General features: G+C 40.4%; 3 protein-coding genes and 2 non-coding genes across 5 annotated transcripts; all 5 read left to right on the plus strand.

Annotated features, from left to right (window-relative positions):
* Positions 1 to 697: 697 nt before the first annotated feature.
* Positions 698 to 4469, plus strand: Cbr-dlg-1 (the record flags this gene model as incomplete). Its single annotated transcript, XM_045239733.1, has 9 exons — positions 698 to 764; positions 1160 to 1479; positions 1529 to 1774; positions 1807 to 2042; positions 2092 to 2443; positions 2499 to 2781; positions 2832 to 3821; positions 3871 to 4153; positions 4199 to 4469. The coding sequence occupies 9 exons, from the start codon at positions 698 to 700 to the stop codon at positions 4467 to 4469; spliced, it is 3048 nt and encodes a 1015-aa protein (XP_045095490.1).
* Positions 4470 to 5439: 970 nt separating this feature from the next.
* Positions 5440 to 5512, plus strand: CBG28815. Its single transcript has one exon. It is a non-coding gene (tRNA).
* A 716-nt stretch (positions 5513 to 6228) lies between these two features.
* Positions 6229 to 6301, plus strand: CBG28640. Its single transcript has one exon. It is a non-coding gene (tRNA).
* Positions 6302 to 6975: 674 nt separating this feature from the next.
* CBG14692 lies at positions 6976 to 8379 on the plus strand (the record flags this gene model as incomplete). Its single annotated transcript, XM_002644657.1, has 3 exons — positions 6976 to 7130; positions 7933 to 8062; positions 8110 to 8379. 3 exons carry the CDS (start codon positions 6976 to 6978, stop codon positions 8377 to 8379), a joined length of 555 nt encoding a protein of 184 aa, XP_002644703.1.
* Positions 8380 to 11882: 3503 nt separating this feature from the next.
* On the plus strand, positions 11883 to 14313 carry Cbr-bus-8 (the record flags this gene model as incomplete). Its single annotated transcript, XM_045239734.1, has 12 exons — positions 11883 to 12020; positions 12082 to 12168; positions 12536 to 12692; positions 12740 to 12863; positions 12913 to 13097; positions 13143 to 13234; positions 13285 to 13509; positions 13558 to 13773; positions 13853 to 13954; positions 13998 to 14071; positions 14101 to 14131; positions 14170 to 14313. The coding sequence occupies 12 exons, from the start codon at positions 11883 to 11885 to the stop codon at positions 14311 to 14313; spliced, it is 1575 nt and encodes a 524-aa protein (XP_045095491.1).
* Positions 14314 to 14363: the final 50 nt, after the last annotated feature.

Below are 14363 nucleotides of genomic sequence, written 5' to 3' on the forward strand. Positions count from 1 at the left end.
TTGAGTCTTTTTTTTGTTTTCTCCTGGTCTTCTCTCTCTCAAGCCTCTCACCCTGACAACCGTCTTAAACTTATAATTATTTTATTTTCTTCTTTTTTCAGCGACAAGCATCGAAAAAATAGCAGTGGGAGTTGAAACCCAACACCGACGGAAACATGTCTCTCGAGTCATCGGAAAGTGAGTTTCTGGGCCAAATCATTAGTTCAAATTATGGATAAAGAAAGGGGGATTTCTGAACCTGCCGATCATTCATTTTCGGTTATTGGCGCCTTTAAAACAATTATCATAAAACCGCCATCTACCGTCGCCGTGTGGTCGTTAAACTCAATGTCACAATGATCAGAATTAGCCAAACAAAATTCTTGCGTCGGTTTTTCCATTAAACCCTCTCATGACTTTACTGATATTGTCTCAATCGTCTTATCGCCTCCTAAAAACTGCCAAATACGGCCACCCCCATTCGTCTCCTTTTTCTTTCTTCTCGATTTTGTACCTCATGCCGTTTTCGGTGTGTGTTGACATATACACCCGCATCTTCTCTTCCGATACACATAGATAGCAAAGGTATACGTAATAATTTCTGTATACGTTTTTCAAAAAGTTCACACTAGTCGGAGCCCTCCCTCTCGATGCTTTCTGTGGCGCGCGCATGGTGGTTGTGGTGGAAGAAAAAGGGGGTGAGGATGCGTCTCTCTGAATGCGCAAACATTATATTTGTATAAGAAGAAGACGAAAACGAAGAAGAAGAAGAAAATGCAGTGAAGGTAAAAGATGGAGGACAAAAAGAAAACAATCTGTTTGTGATGGTGCGCGCATACGTGTCCGACAGTCCTCCGACCGGGGTTCTTCTCCTTTCCATTCCGAAGGCTTTCCGGGGGGCCAGTCTTGTACATTCCGAAAGGAAAACGAGGGAATTGAGGTGCGCTGCGCATCCCTGGATGACTCATCGCTGTTTGTTGCAAGAAAGAGAAGAGAAATGTCGACAGTGCTGCGCATGATAACTTTTTTGTTGACCATGTTTTGCCGCAAAATGAATCATCAGGAGGGGGGAAAGTGGAAACATTGTACTCCAAGAGAAAAATCTATGTCTAATTGGAAATTGAGAAGGGCTTAAGATAAATAATGGGACTAAACAGAAACATCAAATACATCTTTACAGGAGCGCATCAGTCGATAGAGCTTCTGGAAGAGTACCATCTTGCACTCAGCAGACACACAGATGAGGAGCTCCGGACGACTATCGAAACACTCATCACGCGATTCAAGTCAAACTTGATGAACACACTTCTCGACATTCATGACTTGTACGAACAAACTTTGCTCAACGATCGAAAAGGATACGCACAGAAGGTTGCCGAAGTGAAGCGACTGATTGAACGACTGGAAGCTCATCCACTTCTTCACAACAGCCGCGCCCCAATCACAACGACTTCCACATCCAACTATAATCTTTCAAGCACTACTCCACTTGCTTCAGATGTAAGTTTTTGATTTCTGGGAGTTTATCTATAACCTTGTGGAATTTCAGCTTAGAGATCGTGGAGGATTCTCGTATCTGAATGGAGGAGGTCTTGGATCGGTTGGACTCGGAAACGGAGTTGCTGTCAATGGACTCTCATCTTCTCCATACAACTCATCTAGCACATCCTATCTCCATGAGCGTCAACGTCAGACTAGCCATGATGGAACATGGAAGGAAGTCACGACTAGAACAGTTGACACACCAAGCGGTCCTGAGCGACGCACTATTGAGGTTAGCCTTTTATCTTTACTAGTGCCACGAATCCTAATCGAGAAATTTTACAGCACAACGGAGTCATCGACGAGTATGGCCGTAAATGGGAGATTGAGACAGTTTATCTGGAGAAAGGTCACACTGGCCTTGGATTCTCAATCACTGGAGGTATCGCCCAGAATGGCAATTATTGCATAATCGAAAATCTGATTATAGGTACGGACCAGCCAACAGAAGACGGAGATACCTCGATCTATGTCACCAATATTATTGAAGGAGGTGCCGCACTTGCTGATGGTCATATGAGGTATATCATGCCTATTAATAGTAGGGTATCTTAATAGTTGATGTTGCAGAAAGAATGATATTATCACAAAGGTGAACAACATCAGCTGTGAAAATGTGAGACACGAAGTAGCTGTCAATGCACTCAAAAGCTCCGGAAACCTTGTCACTCTTCATCTCAAGCGTCGTCGCGATGATGCTCCAATCGCCATCGGAGGAAACTTCGGAGGATCCACTTCCTATCTACGCAGTGGAATTACACCATCTGTAAGCGCTGGCAACTTACAACATGCAATTCACTCTCCATCAACTCCATTGCATCCACCACCACCTCCACCTGTTCATCACGGATCATTGAGCCAATTATCCGTCCAACAATACCGTGTCGTACGACCCAACACGACTGTCATTGATTTGATCAAAGTGAGTGGTGACACACATTTTTAAAAAGGTTGAATAAAATATATATTGTTTACAGGGAGCTCGCGGACTCGGATTCTCGATTGCTGGAGGACGCGGAAATGAGCACGTCAAGGGAGATACTGATATATATGTGACCAAAGTGATCCCAGACGGAGCTGCTGACACTGACGGGAGACTCAGAGAAGGAGATAAGATTCTGGAAGTCGATCATCACTCATTGATCGATGTCACTCACGATTACGCAGTTGATGTTCTCAAAAACACTGGAAATCGTGTTCGTCTAGTTGTCGAGAAGGGCAACGGTCCAGTTTATGTCTCTCAAACCCCAATTCTTAGACGTAAGTTTTCTAAAACTTTTACAATATTCTTATAATCCAAAATGTTTTAGCGAGCTCCGTTCAAGACTACAATCGCTCGATGGGATCTCAAAGCCACATCTCCTCTGGAGCACCAGTGAACACCAGCTACAGCTCCCAGACTCCAGTTGGAATTCCTGTTGAGCCACGTCCAGTTCAACTTGTCAAGGGACAGAACGGACTTGGATTCAACATTGTTGGTGGAGAAGATAACGAGCCAATTTATATCAGTTTTGTTCTCCCTGGAGGCGTTGCCGATCTCAGTGGAAACGTCAAGACCGGAGATGTTCTTCTAGAAGTCAATGGTGTTGACTTGAGAAGTGCTACGCATAAGGAAGCAGCTGAGGCTTTGAGAAACGTCGGAAATCCAGTGTTCCTTACCCTTCAGTACAGACCAAGTGAATATCAAATCTTCGAGTCCAAAATTGAGAAGCTGAGAAACGACGTCATCTCTCAGTCCAGAATGGGAACATTAAATAGAAAATCGGAATACGTCAGAGCCCTCTTCGATTTCGATCCATCTCGTGAAAACTCGGTCCCACCACACAGAACCATGGGTTTCAACTATGGAGACATCCTCCACATTATCAACTCGTCTGATGATGAGTGGTGGACCGCCAGAAAGGTTTTGGAGAACGGAGAGGAGACGACAGAGCAAGTGATTCCATCCAGAAAGCGTGTCGAGAAACGAGAACGACTTCGTAGAAAGCAAGTGAACTTCAACTCAGGATCTCAATCCCTTGGAAGAAACTCAAGCAGCACCGGATTGGAGCATCGTCGTGGAAGCCGTAGTCAGTTGTCTTTCTCGAGAAAGTTCCCATTCGTCAAGAGTACCGACAGACTCAACGATCTGGCTGAAGAGACCGCCAACGTTGCCGAGGAGCCAGTGTTCTCTTATCAAACTGTTGATAGAGAGAACATCAACTACGTCCGCCCAGTCATCATTCTCGGAGCTCTCAAGGACAGAATCAACGATGAGCTTGTCAACCGTGACCCTGCCAGATTTAGCAGCTGTGTTCCACGTAAGTTGTAAAATCGAAAAATTTTAATTTCTCATTATTCCATTTTCAGATACCTCTCGCCAACCACGTGAAGGAGAGTTGAACGGACGTGACTACTATTTCGTAAACAAGCACATCATGGAGGAAGATGTCAAGAACAACCTGTTCATTGAAGCTGGACAATTCCAGAACAATCTCTACGGAACCAGCATTCAGAGTGTCCGTGATGTTGCTAGTCAAGGAAGGCATTGTATCCTAGACGTCAGTGGAAACGCTATCCGCCGACTCCAGACCAACGCTAACATTCAACCAATCTCCATTTTCGTCAAGCTTGCATCTCCAAAGCAGATCATGTAATTTTTCTGGTAGTATTACTGAAATTACATCTGGATTTTCAGGGATTTGGACAACCAACTTGCCTCTAACAGACAAGAAGACCGTGCAATGAGTGAGGACGAGGCTCAAGCTCAATATGCCAGATGCCAGCGAATCGAGCAAAGTTTCGGAGACTTGTTCACTCGTAAGTTGCAAGCTAGGAATTGCTGGTTCTTAATGTTGCCTTTTTCAGATGAAATCTCCAATGTGCACAGCGCCAATGATGTGCTCGCCAGAGTGTACGCCCTTATCAGCAAGGAATCCACAAATCCAATCTGGGTGCCACGTCACTAGACGCCGTTTAATTTGCCTCCTATGTTGTCATACCAAGAAAATTAACCACCGTACCGATATATCTTAATAATTGAAAAAATTATTTTTCGTTCCATCTAGGTTTCAAAATGTGTTGTGATATCTGCTAAGAAATGTCATCTGCTTTAGCCCCCGTTTTTCATTCACTCTCCAGTAGCCCCAAACAGCCTTTATTTTCAAAAAGTTATGCATTATTTTACATGACCTTTCACTGTTCTCAATTGTTTGAACTCAAAAATACGAAAGGCAAATTCTTGGTGAAAATTTTTTATTTTTTATTTTTGTTTTCGGAATATTTCTGACACTCTGCTTCCATCTATTGCTCACCATTTATTTTGTTTTATCTTTAAATCACTGCCAGAAAACGGTGAACCACCCCTTATCCTATCACTGACCCTAAATTTTATCATCGTTTGATTTCAAAAATCAATATTACTTTCCTCACTGTATCTTTTTCTACAAAATCACGCATTTTATCTATACGTTCTTTCCTCCACCACACCCCAATCAAAATTCACTTCTCACCTGAAATTGTGACAGTTTGTGATATGTTTCATGGATTCTTCTTTTTTATCTTATATCTACCTTCATTTTACTCACCAAAATTCCAAGCTCTTCTGATGAAATACTCTCTCAGCTCATTTATTTATCGTGGGATTCATTCTTACACTTTTTGAGCGCATTTTCATTTTCATCCATTGGTTTCAAACTCTTCTTCTTTTATTATTCGATTAAAAAACATAACTTTCGGTTCTATTTTCCTTAAAATAAAGACTATGAGTAATAAGTTCTTATTTCCATATACACAAGAAATCTTTTCGTTGGACATTGCCACAGCTCGAATGAATCCACACATGGCCCAATGCCTCGTCTATGTCACCTCATTGCATTATTCCTTTTTTCTCGCGTTTCTCTGATATTTGTGGGCGCAACACCCTGTGGTTACTCGCCTGCTTCCGTAGCGCAGTAGGCAGCGCGTCAGTCTCATAATCTGAAGGTCGTGAGTTCGAGCCTCACCGGGAGCAATCTTTTTTTCTTTCTTTTCTTTTAGGTAAACCCTCATTTCTAATTTTCAATTCTTTTATTGAGTTCGATGCACGACTTGATACTTTTCGATTTCTCAGAAATTAAAGGGGGCGTCCGCTAATTTCAAAATTTTTGAGATTTTTATATCAATCGATCCAGAATTTTGGGTCGGGAAGAAAACTTTCTTGAAGGATAGTCCGAAAATCACTCGTTCTTGAGATATATGTCAAAAACAGGCTTAAAAAAAATCAACGTAGATGATGCAGTTTAGGGATCTCGACAAGAGGCAGAATCCTTGAGGGTGCACGTAAAAAAATGAATAAAAACGTGAATTATTTTCCCTATTATTTTCCCTAATCTGCACCCTCTAAGTTGATTTCTTTTTTGACCTGTTTTTAGCATATATCTTAAAAACGAGTGATTTTCGAACTATCCTCCAAGAGAGTTTTCTTCCCGACCCAAACTTCTGGATCGATTGATATAAAATTTAAGTTGTCGAAAAACTAATTGAAAATTATGGCTAGTAGATGTAAGCTGTCGAAATTCTAATTAATTTTTTCTTGTTGAAAAACAATAAACTCCCAATTATTCAATAAAAATTTATAAATAATCAATTATTTACATGTAAAAGTTTTATTTTCTCTTTTTTATTCACAAATTGAAAAAAATGTTTTTATTTTTCCGCTTCGTTAATTGTGCCGTTAGAGATTCCATGGCTTCCGTAGCGCAGTGGGCATCGCGTCAGTCTCATAATCTGAAGGTCGTGAGTTCGAGCCTCACCGGGAGCAATCTTTTTTTCTTGTTTTTCTTTTGCTATGTTCCATTTTTCTCTGTCTCGCTATTCTTCCTGAACTTCTAGTGATAAATTAAAAAAAAATATTTTCTGAAAAAAAATTCAAATTTTTCGCATATGTTTCAATTATTCTGATTCAAGTAAATGTATTTCATTGTACATTCTCAGTTTTTTTTTCTATTTTTTTCTTTTTTTTTCGAGAAGACGATTGTATGTTGTATCACTTTTTTGCGTTAATGATTACAAACCCAAACATGTTTGGTCTCAAAAAATCGGCAATTTCTTCATTGTTACGAAAATAACTAAATTATTTTTTTCATTCTATTCTCCAAACTTTAGTGCTGATAATATGGAGAATTAATATGAATCGAGCGAATTGCGCCAGTATTTGTGCTGACACATTTCTTGTGTGTTTGACGCGCTAATCGCGCACGTTCCTCACGTTCGAATACAATTATAGCGTTATTGATTTAATATCCACGTATGTCTTTGTTTTTTCTAGAGAATCGACAAATGAAACAGTAATTATTATTGATTACTACATTCAAGTTACGAATTTAAATGATTTTCAATGAAAAAAAGAAAGTTTTCATAAATTCCCGCAATAAAATACCTTTTTCCTGTCCTTTATTGAGTTTTAACTGAAGTATTTTTTTTGCAGCGGTATCCATGGCGTCTGTACCACTGTCTCAAGAAGAGCTGGTCTCTGCATTCAATCAGTACATGCCAAAGCGACCAGTCTACCCACCACTCGTTGACGATGGAGAGAGCCTGGAGAATTCAGCAACCGAGTCAGAAGGAAGCGATGATGAGTGTGAGATGAAGTAAGTATTTATTTTGAGAACGAAAGGCAAACTGCCACAGGGAACCATGAACGTGCTGTAACTACTTTGCGGGCAGCTCCTAATTGTTGGGCGAAAGTAGAGTAGTGTTCGGCTTCTGAAGGTATCTGAGGCAGTTTTTAGTCAGTATCATCCGGATGCTGACCCACCTCCGCCTATAGTCATGAACTTTCAGCATAATTCATTTCCACAAGTATGAGGAAATGTATTTTTCAATAAACTGTTGAATGTGTAACAGTTTTTTATTTAGCCAACTGTCCACGATTCTTATGGGATGTAGGATTCAGCCATCCGTGAACTATCCTGTAGAAACTCAACACTCAAAATATACTATTCGTTTACAAACTCATCTTCTCGACGGAGTTCTAATTAAAAATTTCCGAAAATATACCTGCAACCATACTTTTAAAATTCTGGGCCGGCACGCCAAAGACCGGGCTCGGGCCGGGCCTGAGGAAATTTTCAATTTTGTTTGATCTAAAAAGATTTTGTTTGATTTGTTTGATCTAAAAAGATCGAAAAAACTCGAAAAAACATTTTTGATTAAAAAAAATCACATAAGGGTCCCCTTTATGTGGTTTTTAAAAAAATTTCAAAACTTATGAAATGACGGGCCCGCCGGGCCGGGCCTTCGAAATTCGGAAAAAAGCCCGGCCCGGCCTACTTTTACTGAAATACACTGCTCCCCAAAGATGAGCGGGCCATCTCTTTGAATCGAGATAATCAGAAAACTCAGCTGATTGTAACTTTTTCGTCATGCAACTCAAGATAAATATTTTTCCAGGAAGAAAATGAAAGTCGCAATTACCCTCTCCGCTGTAATGACTCCAGAGTGTCAGAAATCATGGATGAGCGCTTCTTGCAAACTTCCGAAAACTTATCTCGAGAATAATATTAAGACTGATCTGGAATTCGTAAGTTTTATCTATCCGTTATTCCTCTCTCATTGATCAAATTTCAGGTTCTCGCAAAACTAGTCAATTTAAAAATGAAACCTGCAAATCCAATCGAATGGCTAGGATATGCTCTACTCAACCGCAAAATTATGAAACCGGGACTAAAAACCGAGGATCACAAAGTGAAGCCAGTCGGAGGTCAACTCGATTTCAAAATTGAAGCCGACTTCAATCCGTATTACATTTGGCGTGAGGTATCACTTGACTCCTACGAAAGCGAGATGAACTATTCAGTGACCGGTAGAAAACGTAAGCGCTCCACTGAGCCACAATAAAACCTGTTTCCTTTTGGTCCTAGCTTCATCTACAGCTTTTTATGCTCAATACGTCTTTTAGCTTATTTTTCTCATTATTTTATTCATTTTCTACTGTAAATTGTGAAATTCTCAAACGTTCTTGTCTCTTGATAGCTAATCTTTCCATCCTTCAGCTCCAAACCTGTAGATACATTCCTCTTGTGTATTCTTGTCTGCACCAGTATCATTTTTTATAACCATACTCTAGTTTTCCATGTTCCATTCCTGCGTCAATGTGTGCGTTTAATGATCCGATGAGCTCTCAACATTTAGAATAATACTGAACAGTGTACTGCCCTGCGTTTTTTGTAATTCATATCCTTTGATTTTCCGGAATAAAAAAATGTTTCCCTTATTCCACTAAAAGAAAAAAAACACGGATTGGCCTGAACTTTGAATTAGAGAAAAGTGAAAATGCGGGTTAGTGTAATGAGTGGCTATTTCTTTTTCACCGCTACCTGTCGGAAAAAGACACCGATAGCCAACGATTATTCCGGATTGCCCCTACACCGGTAAAAGAAGAAGAAGAAGACGTCCATTGACCGCGAATCGATGCTTATCGCGGCTCTGAGAGCGAAATTGTCGCTGCCGCTTTCATCCTCTCACTCTCGTCAACTCTTGCTTTCAAATTGGCCCCGTTTTTCAATGTAATCTGCCCTTTCACCCCCACCGATTCATATCAGATTTTAAAGATACGGGAGGTACGCGGGCGGTGTCTGACAAAAGTTCAGAAAAGGTCGGAGAATTTTGCAAGCAAGCGAGAATGAAAGTAAAATTCAGACCTGCGTGAGTGACAGACAAACGGAATTAGATGGTACTGTTAAGTTAGATGTCCAAGAAATGCATGGGTAGAACATAAGACCAAGAATAGGAGAAAAAAATCTGAAAAAATCCATGATCATGCTAGAAGTTCTTCTTTTGGAAAATTTCATATAATATCATTCGAATTTTCCAGATTATTTTTGAACAAATGTTCTGCAGCTCTTTGTAGAAATTTCAACTCCAAAATAATCGCGAATAAGCTCTATCCAATATTTGTGGCTTCAGAAAACTGGATAATCAAAAAAACAAGCTAACGGACGAAAAAACACAAAGATTTGTTGTCAACTTCAGGAAGAGATTTTCCAAACATGTTCTTGACGCATTTCAAATAAAAAACGGAACCAGCTAAAATCCTGCCATCTCTCTGCGAATCAATTCAAAAATCGTTTATAGTTTTGCCGACGAAATAATAGGAATTTGCTTGCGTGTGTCTGTTGAACGCTTGCTTGCAATTTTATCAGATCCAAAGATCGTCTTTTTCTCTTTCTCTTGCCGAGCTTCTCCTTCTTCTCATTTTTTCCTGGGCAAATTAAGCGTCACAAACTGGAATCTCAACCGCCGCACACATTCATGTAGGTGAATGTAGATTGATGAAAAATTGTCCACGATCTGGGAGGTAGATTGCCAGCAGATGCTGAAAAATCAAACTCCGCAGAGGAGGGGGAGAGGAATAACGAGTCCATCAAGTGTCGAATCGGCTAGTTCGGTTCTTTATGAACATTCGATCTTTCTAGATGTCGAATGCAATTTCAAAACTCTGATACTTTCAGAAAACAACAAAAAATCATAAGTAAACTCGGAATTTTACTTCTACAGTGATGAAGCTAAAAAAGACAACTAAAACTTGATGTTAAGTTAAAGGTTTATTTTGTTTCTGCATCATGATAGACTATGCAAACTAAAGAGAAATGTCAATTAACTATTTATCTGGAATTCAATGTCAATTAACTACTTATCTGGAATTCTATAATGTATACCGTAAATGCTCCAATAGGAGCCCCCGATATGCGTACATTTTGAGCTGAATTATCTCAGTTCCTTCAAATGATATAAAAATTTGTCAACTGACAAAATGTTAGCATTTTCACAAAAATCATTTCATCAAATAGCACGTTTTTGACATTTTCTGATGGAACCGACATAATTGAACTTAAAATAAACGTATAAGACGAGGTTCTATTGAAACGTTGAAAGAAACGTGGAAAATCTGGAGAAAAAACATTTTCAATCAGAATTCCTGCAACATAGCAGAAAACAAGCAGATTCGAAAAATTCACCGTAAGATGAAAAAAAAACCGAAGAAATCCATATCCAACGGTCAATCTTTAAGCTATATAACATTCCTGTTTCTGCCATTGCGCGACTACAACACATAATACATCAAACGACAGGAAAGATTCACCGGTTAGGAATTTCCAGATGTTTGAGGAGCAGGGAGGTTCCTGGAGAAAAAGAACTATTTGAAGGATCCCACATTCAATGGAGGTAAATTTAGAAAAAAAACGACACAAAAATGCTTATAAAGATTTAAACTGGTATAGTAAACTGCAGTAATCACCTTCAACAAGCAGCTTCTCAATAATTGAACAATGAGAGTGTCTATTAAACTGAAAAACACTTATCTCTCCAACATAACCGTAATTGCTTTGATAAAACGGCATTCTATATTTGCACACTAATCTCAATTATACCAATTTCCGGATGGGGTGTGAAAAATCTGTAAACCACAAAAGTGCTGGTAAAATCATGACAAACATTTTTTAAACTGACATTCTTATGTTCATCTTATGGAAACCAACATAACTAAGTTCATATTGTAAGTATAGATTCACAGTCTATAAGAGCATTTTCAATTTGAGTGTCTTAAAAAGATGGTTCAAAAATCCCAATCTACTCTATTCAATTGTTTTCTTCGAACATCTAAAAGCCTTTTTGTTGAGAATGTTCAAAATGAGCAAATCCTGGTTTATGCGTCATGCTCTTTCAGGTTGTTCAGTTTACCTATAACTTCTCTTCTAGTATAGTACACAACTTTCTCTTTAGTTATCGGCTCATCAGCATAGCCGTCTACACTTATGCCCCGTAGCCTACATATCTTCAAAAAGTTTTCCCTTTTTGCCCTATTCCGAAAAACGTGCGGAATCCGTACGATTTGCACTTCTTTCAAGACAATGTCATGTCGCACACACACATGGATGTATACCAAATCTCAAAATTCGATCGTGTTTTTAATCTGTAGCCTCCTCAAATTCTCCATCAGGTTCGCTTTTTCTCCTTTTTCTTCTACGCTCCCCAACCATCACGGACCAGAAGAAGGCTTGGGAGACGGAGAGAAAGCAGTGGGGATGAAGCAGACGGAGAGAAAGCAGTGGGGACTTTCGTTGAGGGCGGAGTGAAACTCTGTTTAAAACAAGATTTTCGGTATTGTCCGACAATTCAGGGGCGGAGTTTCATTTTCCGAGAGAAAAGAAGGACTCGAATTGCGCCTCATCCCGTCGTCCCCTTCATTTCATACAGTGTTCGATATCGAATAGACGGTCTATTGTCGCATCTAGAGCGCAGTCCGACTGTGTGCTTTATCTTCGATTCATCTGCCGGCTGCTTCCATCGCTCTCTCTCTCTCACTCTTTCCTTGGGAACACAGTGTCACCTATCCCTTCATGTTCACCGAGCTAAAGCGCTACTCGATTTTGTCTCTTTACACCTGCGCTCTTTTCTTCTCCGTCCCACTTTCTCTTCTCATCTGGTTCGTTCGTCGTGAGCTCTGTACCGAAACCTCTGTCGCTGGCGAGAAGCAGGTAAGAATCTTGATTAGAGCTCTTTTGGTATTTTGAAATTTTTTTTCTCAGCTCGGAGGAGTCGAAAACAAGAAGAAGCTTAACTCAATCCACGAATCGTGCCCAGATGTCCAGCTCCACATTGAATAACAACATTGCCATCAAAAAGGTAAGCTCATTTTCTTCAATTATTTTTTGCAATAGTTTTTGACACCTCACACCTCGAGTGTCAATCAATATATCCTTATTTTCTATCCGTGACTTTCCGTGACTTTCACCTCTTCCTCATCCTGCATCATCTCCTTTCGCCATCTCAAAATTGTTCCCATTTCCTCCTTTTCCTTTTATAGTGGCTTTTTGTCGGCCCGCTACTCTGGATGCTTTCGAAATTGCACTAGTGATCCTATCTATGCGCATCCGATTTTTCTTTATGGCCATCCCTAGCAATAGAGGTTTCTCCATTCACCGGATTTTTATAATTAGTTCAGAGGGATTAGTATAGAATCCAAAGCTTGTTGAATTCCTTCAATTTTCAGATGCACGTTGTCATTGTTCATCCGGAGCAGTGGAACGGCGGCTCCGATCGGTGTACGGTGGCACTGATCAGACATTTTGTCTCACAAGGACATCGTGTCACTTGGCTCACAACCATGATAGATGAATATTGGAAAAATCACACATTTGACGGAGTTGGTAAGTTGGATAAATAGAATTTGGAAGATCCCTTTCTTTATTTTCAGAAATCCGCGAAGTCGGCCTAAAACTGCATCCAGGAGATTGGTGGTCTCAAAATGTCGCCCTTGGTTGGCATATGGTCTTCAGCAACTTGAACCCAGATGTTGCTATCATTGATCACTCTGCCAGGTAGGAATCTTTGAACTCTTTTATAATACTTATCTTTCAAAAGTTCCAGTTGCGTTCCGATGATCAAATGGCGCTTCCCACAATGTAAAATCCTTTTCTACTGCCATTTCCCACAACAATTGGTCACTCCGTCCCGTTTCTTCTTGTACAGATGGTACGCTAAGTTGATCGGAATCGTCGAGGAAGAGCTCTTCGGACAAATTGATCAGATTTTCGTGAACAGCAACTTTACAGGTACTAGATTGATTCAAAATTCAGTTCTATAACTTTTATTTTCAGCCACACAATTCTGCAAAGTGATGCCTAATATCGAAAAAAGCAAGGTCCGAGTTGTCTACCCACCATGTGATATTGACTTTATTGTCACCGCGGTAAGGCCCTTAATATTCGTTCTTTGTATCTACGTTCAAGTGTTTTGCAGTCCGAAAAACCAGTGAGCAGAGCTGAACGTGCCAAGAACAACGTCTACACCTTCCTCTCAATGAACAGATTCTGGCCAGAGAAACGGCTAGATATCATTGTGGAAGCTGCAGCAATCCTCAAAAGACGAGGATACACAAATCTGCACGTTCAGTTGGCCGGATCAGTGATGCCACATATTCCAGAGAGTAGAATTTATTATGACCTTCTGCAGGATATAACCAAGGTATGGTGTTTTTTCCAGCTATTCATTCGAAAAAGTGTGTTAATCTAGGAGCTCGATGTCACTGATATGGTCACTTTCATTCCGTCGCCAACGGATAAGGTTAAATTCCAACTCTATCAACAGTGCGATACAGCTCTATACACACCGCCAAACGAGCATTTCGGAATCGTCCCAATCGAAGCTCTTGACCAACGGAGGCCGGTTATCGTTTGTGACAGTGGTGGTCCCGCTGAAACAGTTTTGGAGGATATTACTGGAACAAAGGTTTGTGGAATTGATCATTAGTGTATTAATGTTCCTCTCAACCACCAGACAAAACGATAGTCATCTTGCATGTTTACAGATTGCCAAGCCATGCGGCGAGCTTTTGGCCGACGCCATGCTTCACCACATGAACAAGACCGACTGGCCAGAACTGGATACAGAGGAGGGATATGCTAAACAGGTTCGTGAGTCGGATCAGATAACCGAAAATCTCAGGATGAGAGGGGGGAGATGATGTTTCAAAAAAGAAAAATATCTTAGTTATCGACTCTCGGATCAGAATGATCCAAATGTATGGGCGAAATTTATCGTGTTGTTCTTTTACAGCGGCAGCGTCTTGAAACCGAATTCTCCACACGCGGATTCTGTGGGAACATTGATCGGGCCATTGCTGAGATGATGGGAGATTTGGCAATAAACTCCGAGGAGTCCAGTTTGGAACCAGTGGAGACTATCGTCCATCAGCCAGTGGCTACAGAAACGTTTGCCAAACCGTACCAGCAGAAAAATGCAGCACATATCAGGCGTGCTCAAGCTTAATATCCCCCATTCATTACCTTTAGAAAAGCAATTGTCATCCTTCTCAGTTG

Source organism: Caenorhabditis briggsae (assembly GCF_000004555.2).
Source record: "Caenorhabditis briggsae complete genome, chrX, whole genome shotgun sequence".
Taxonomy (NCBI): domain Eukaryota; kingdom Metazoa; phylum Nematoda; class Chromadorea; order Rhabditida; family Rhabditidae; genus Caenorhabditis; species Caenorhabditis briggsae.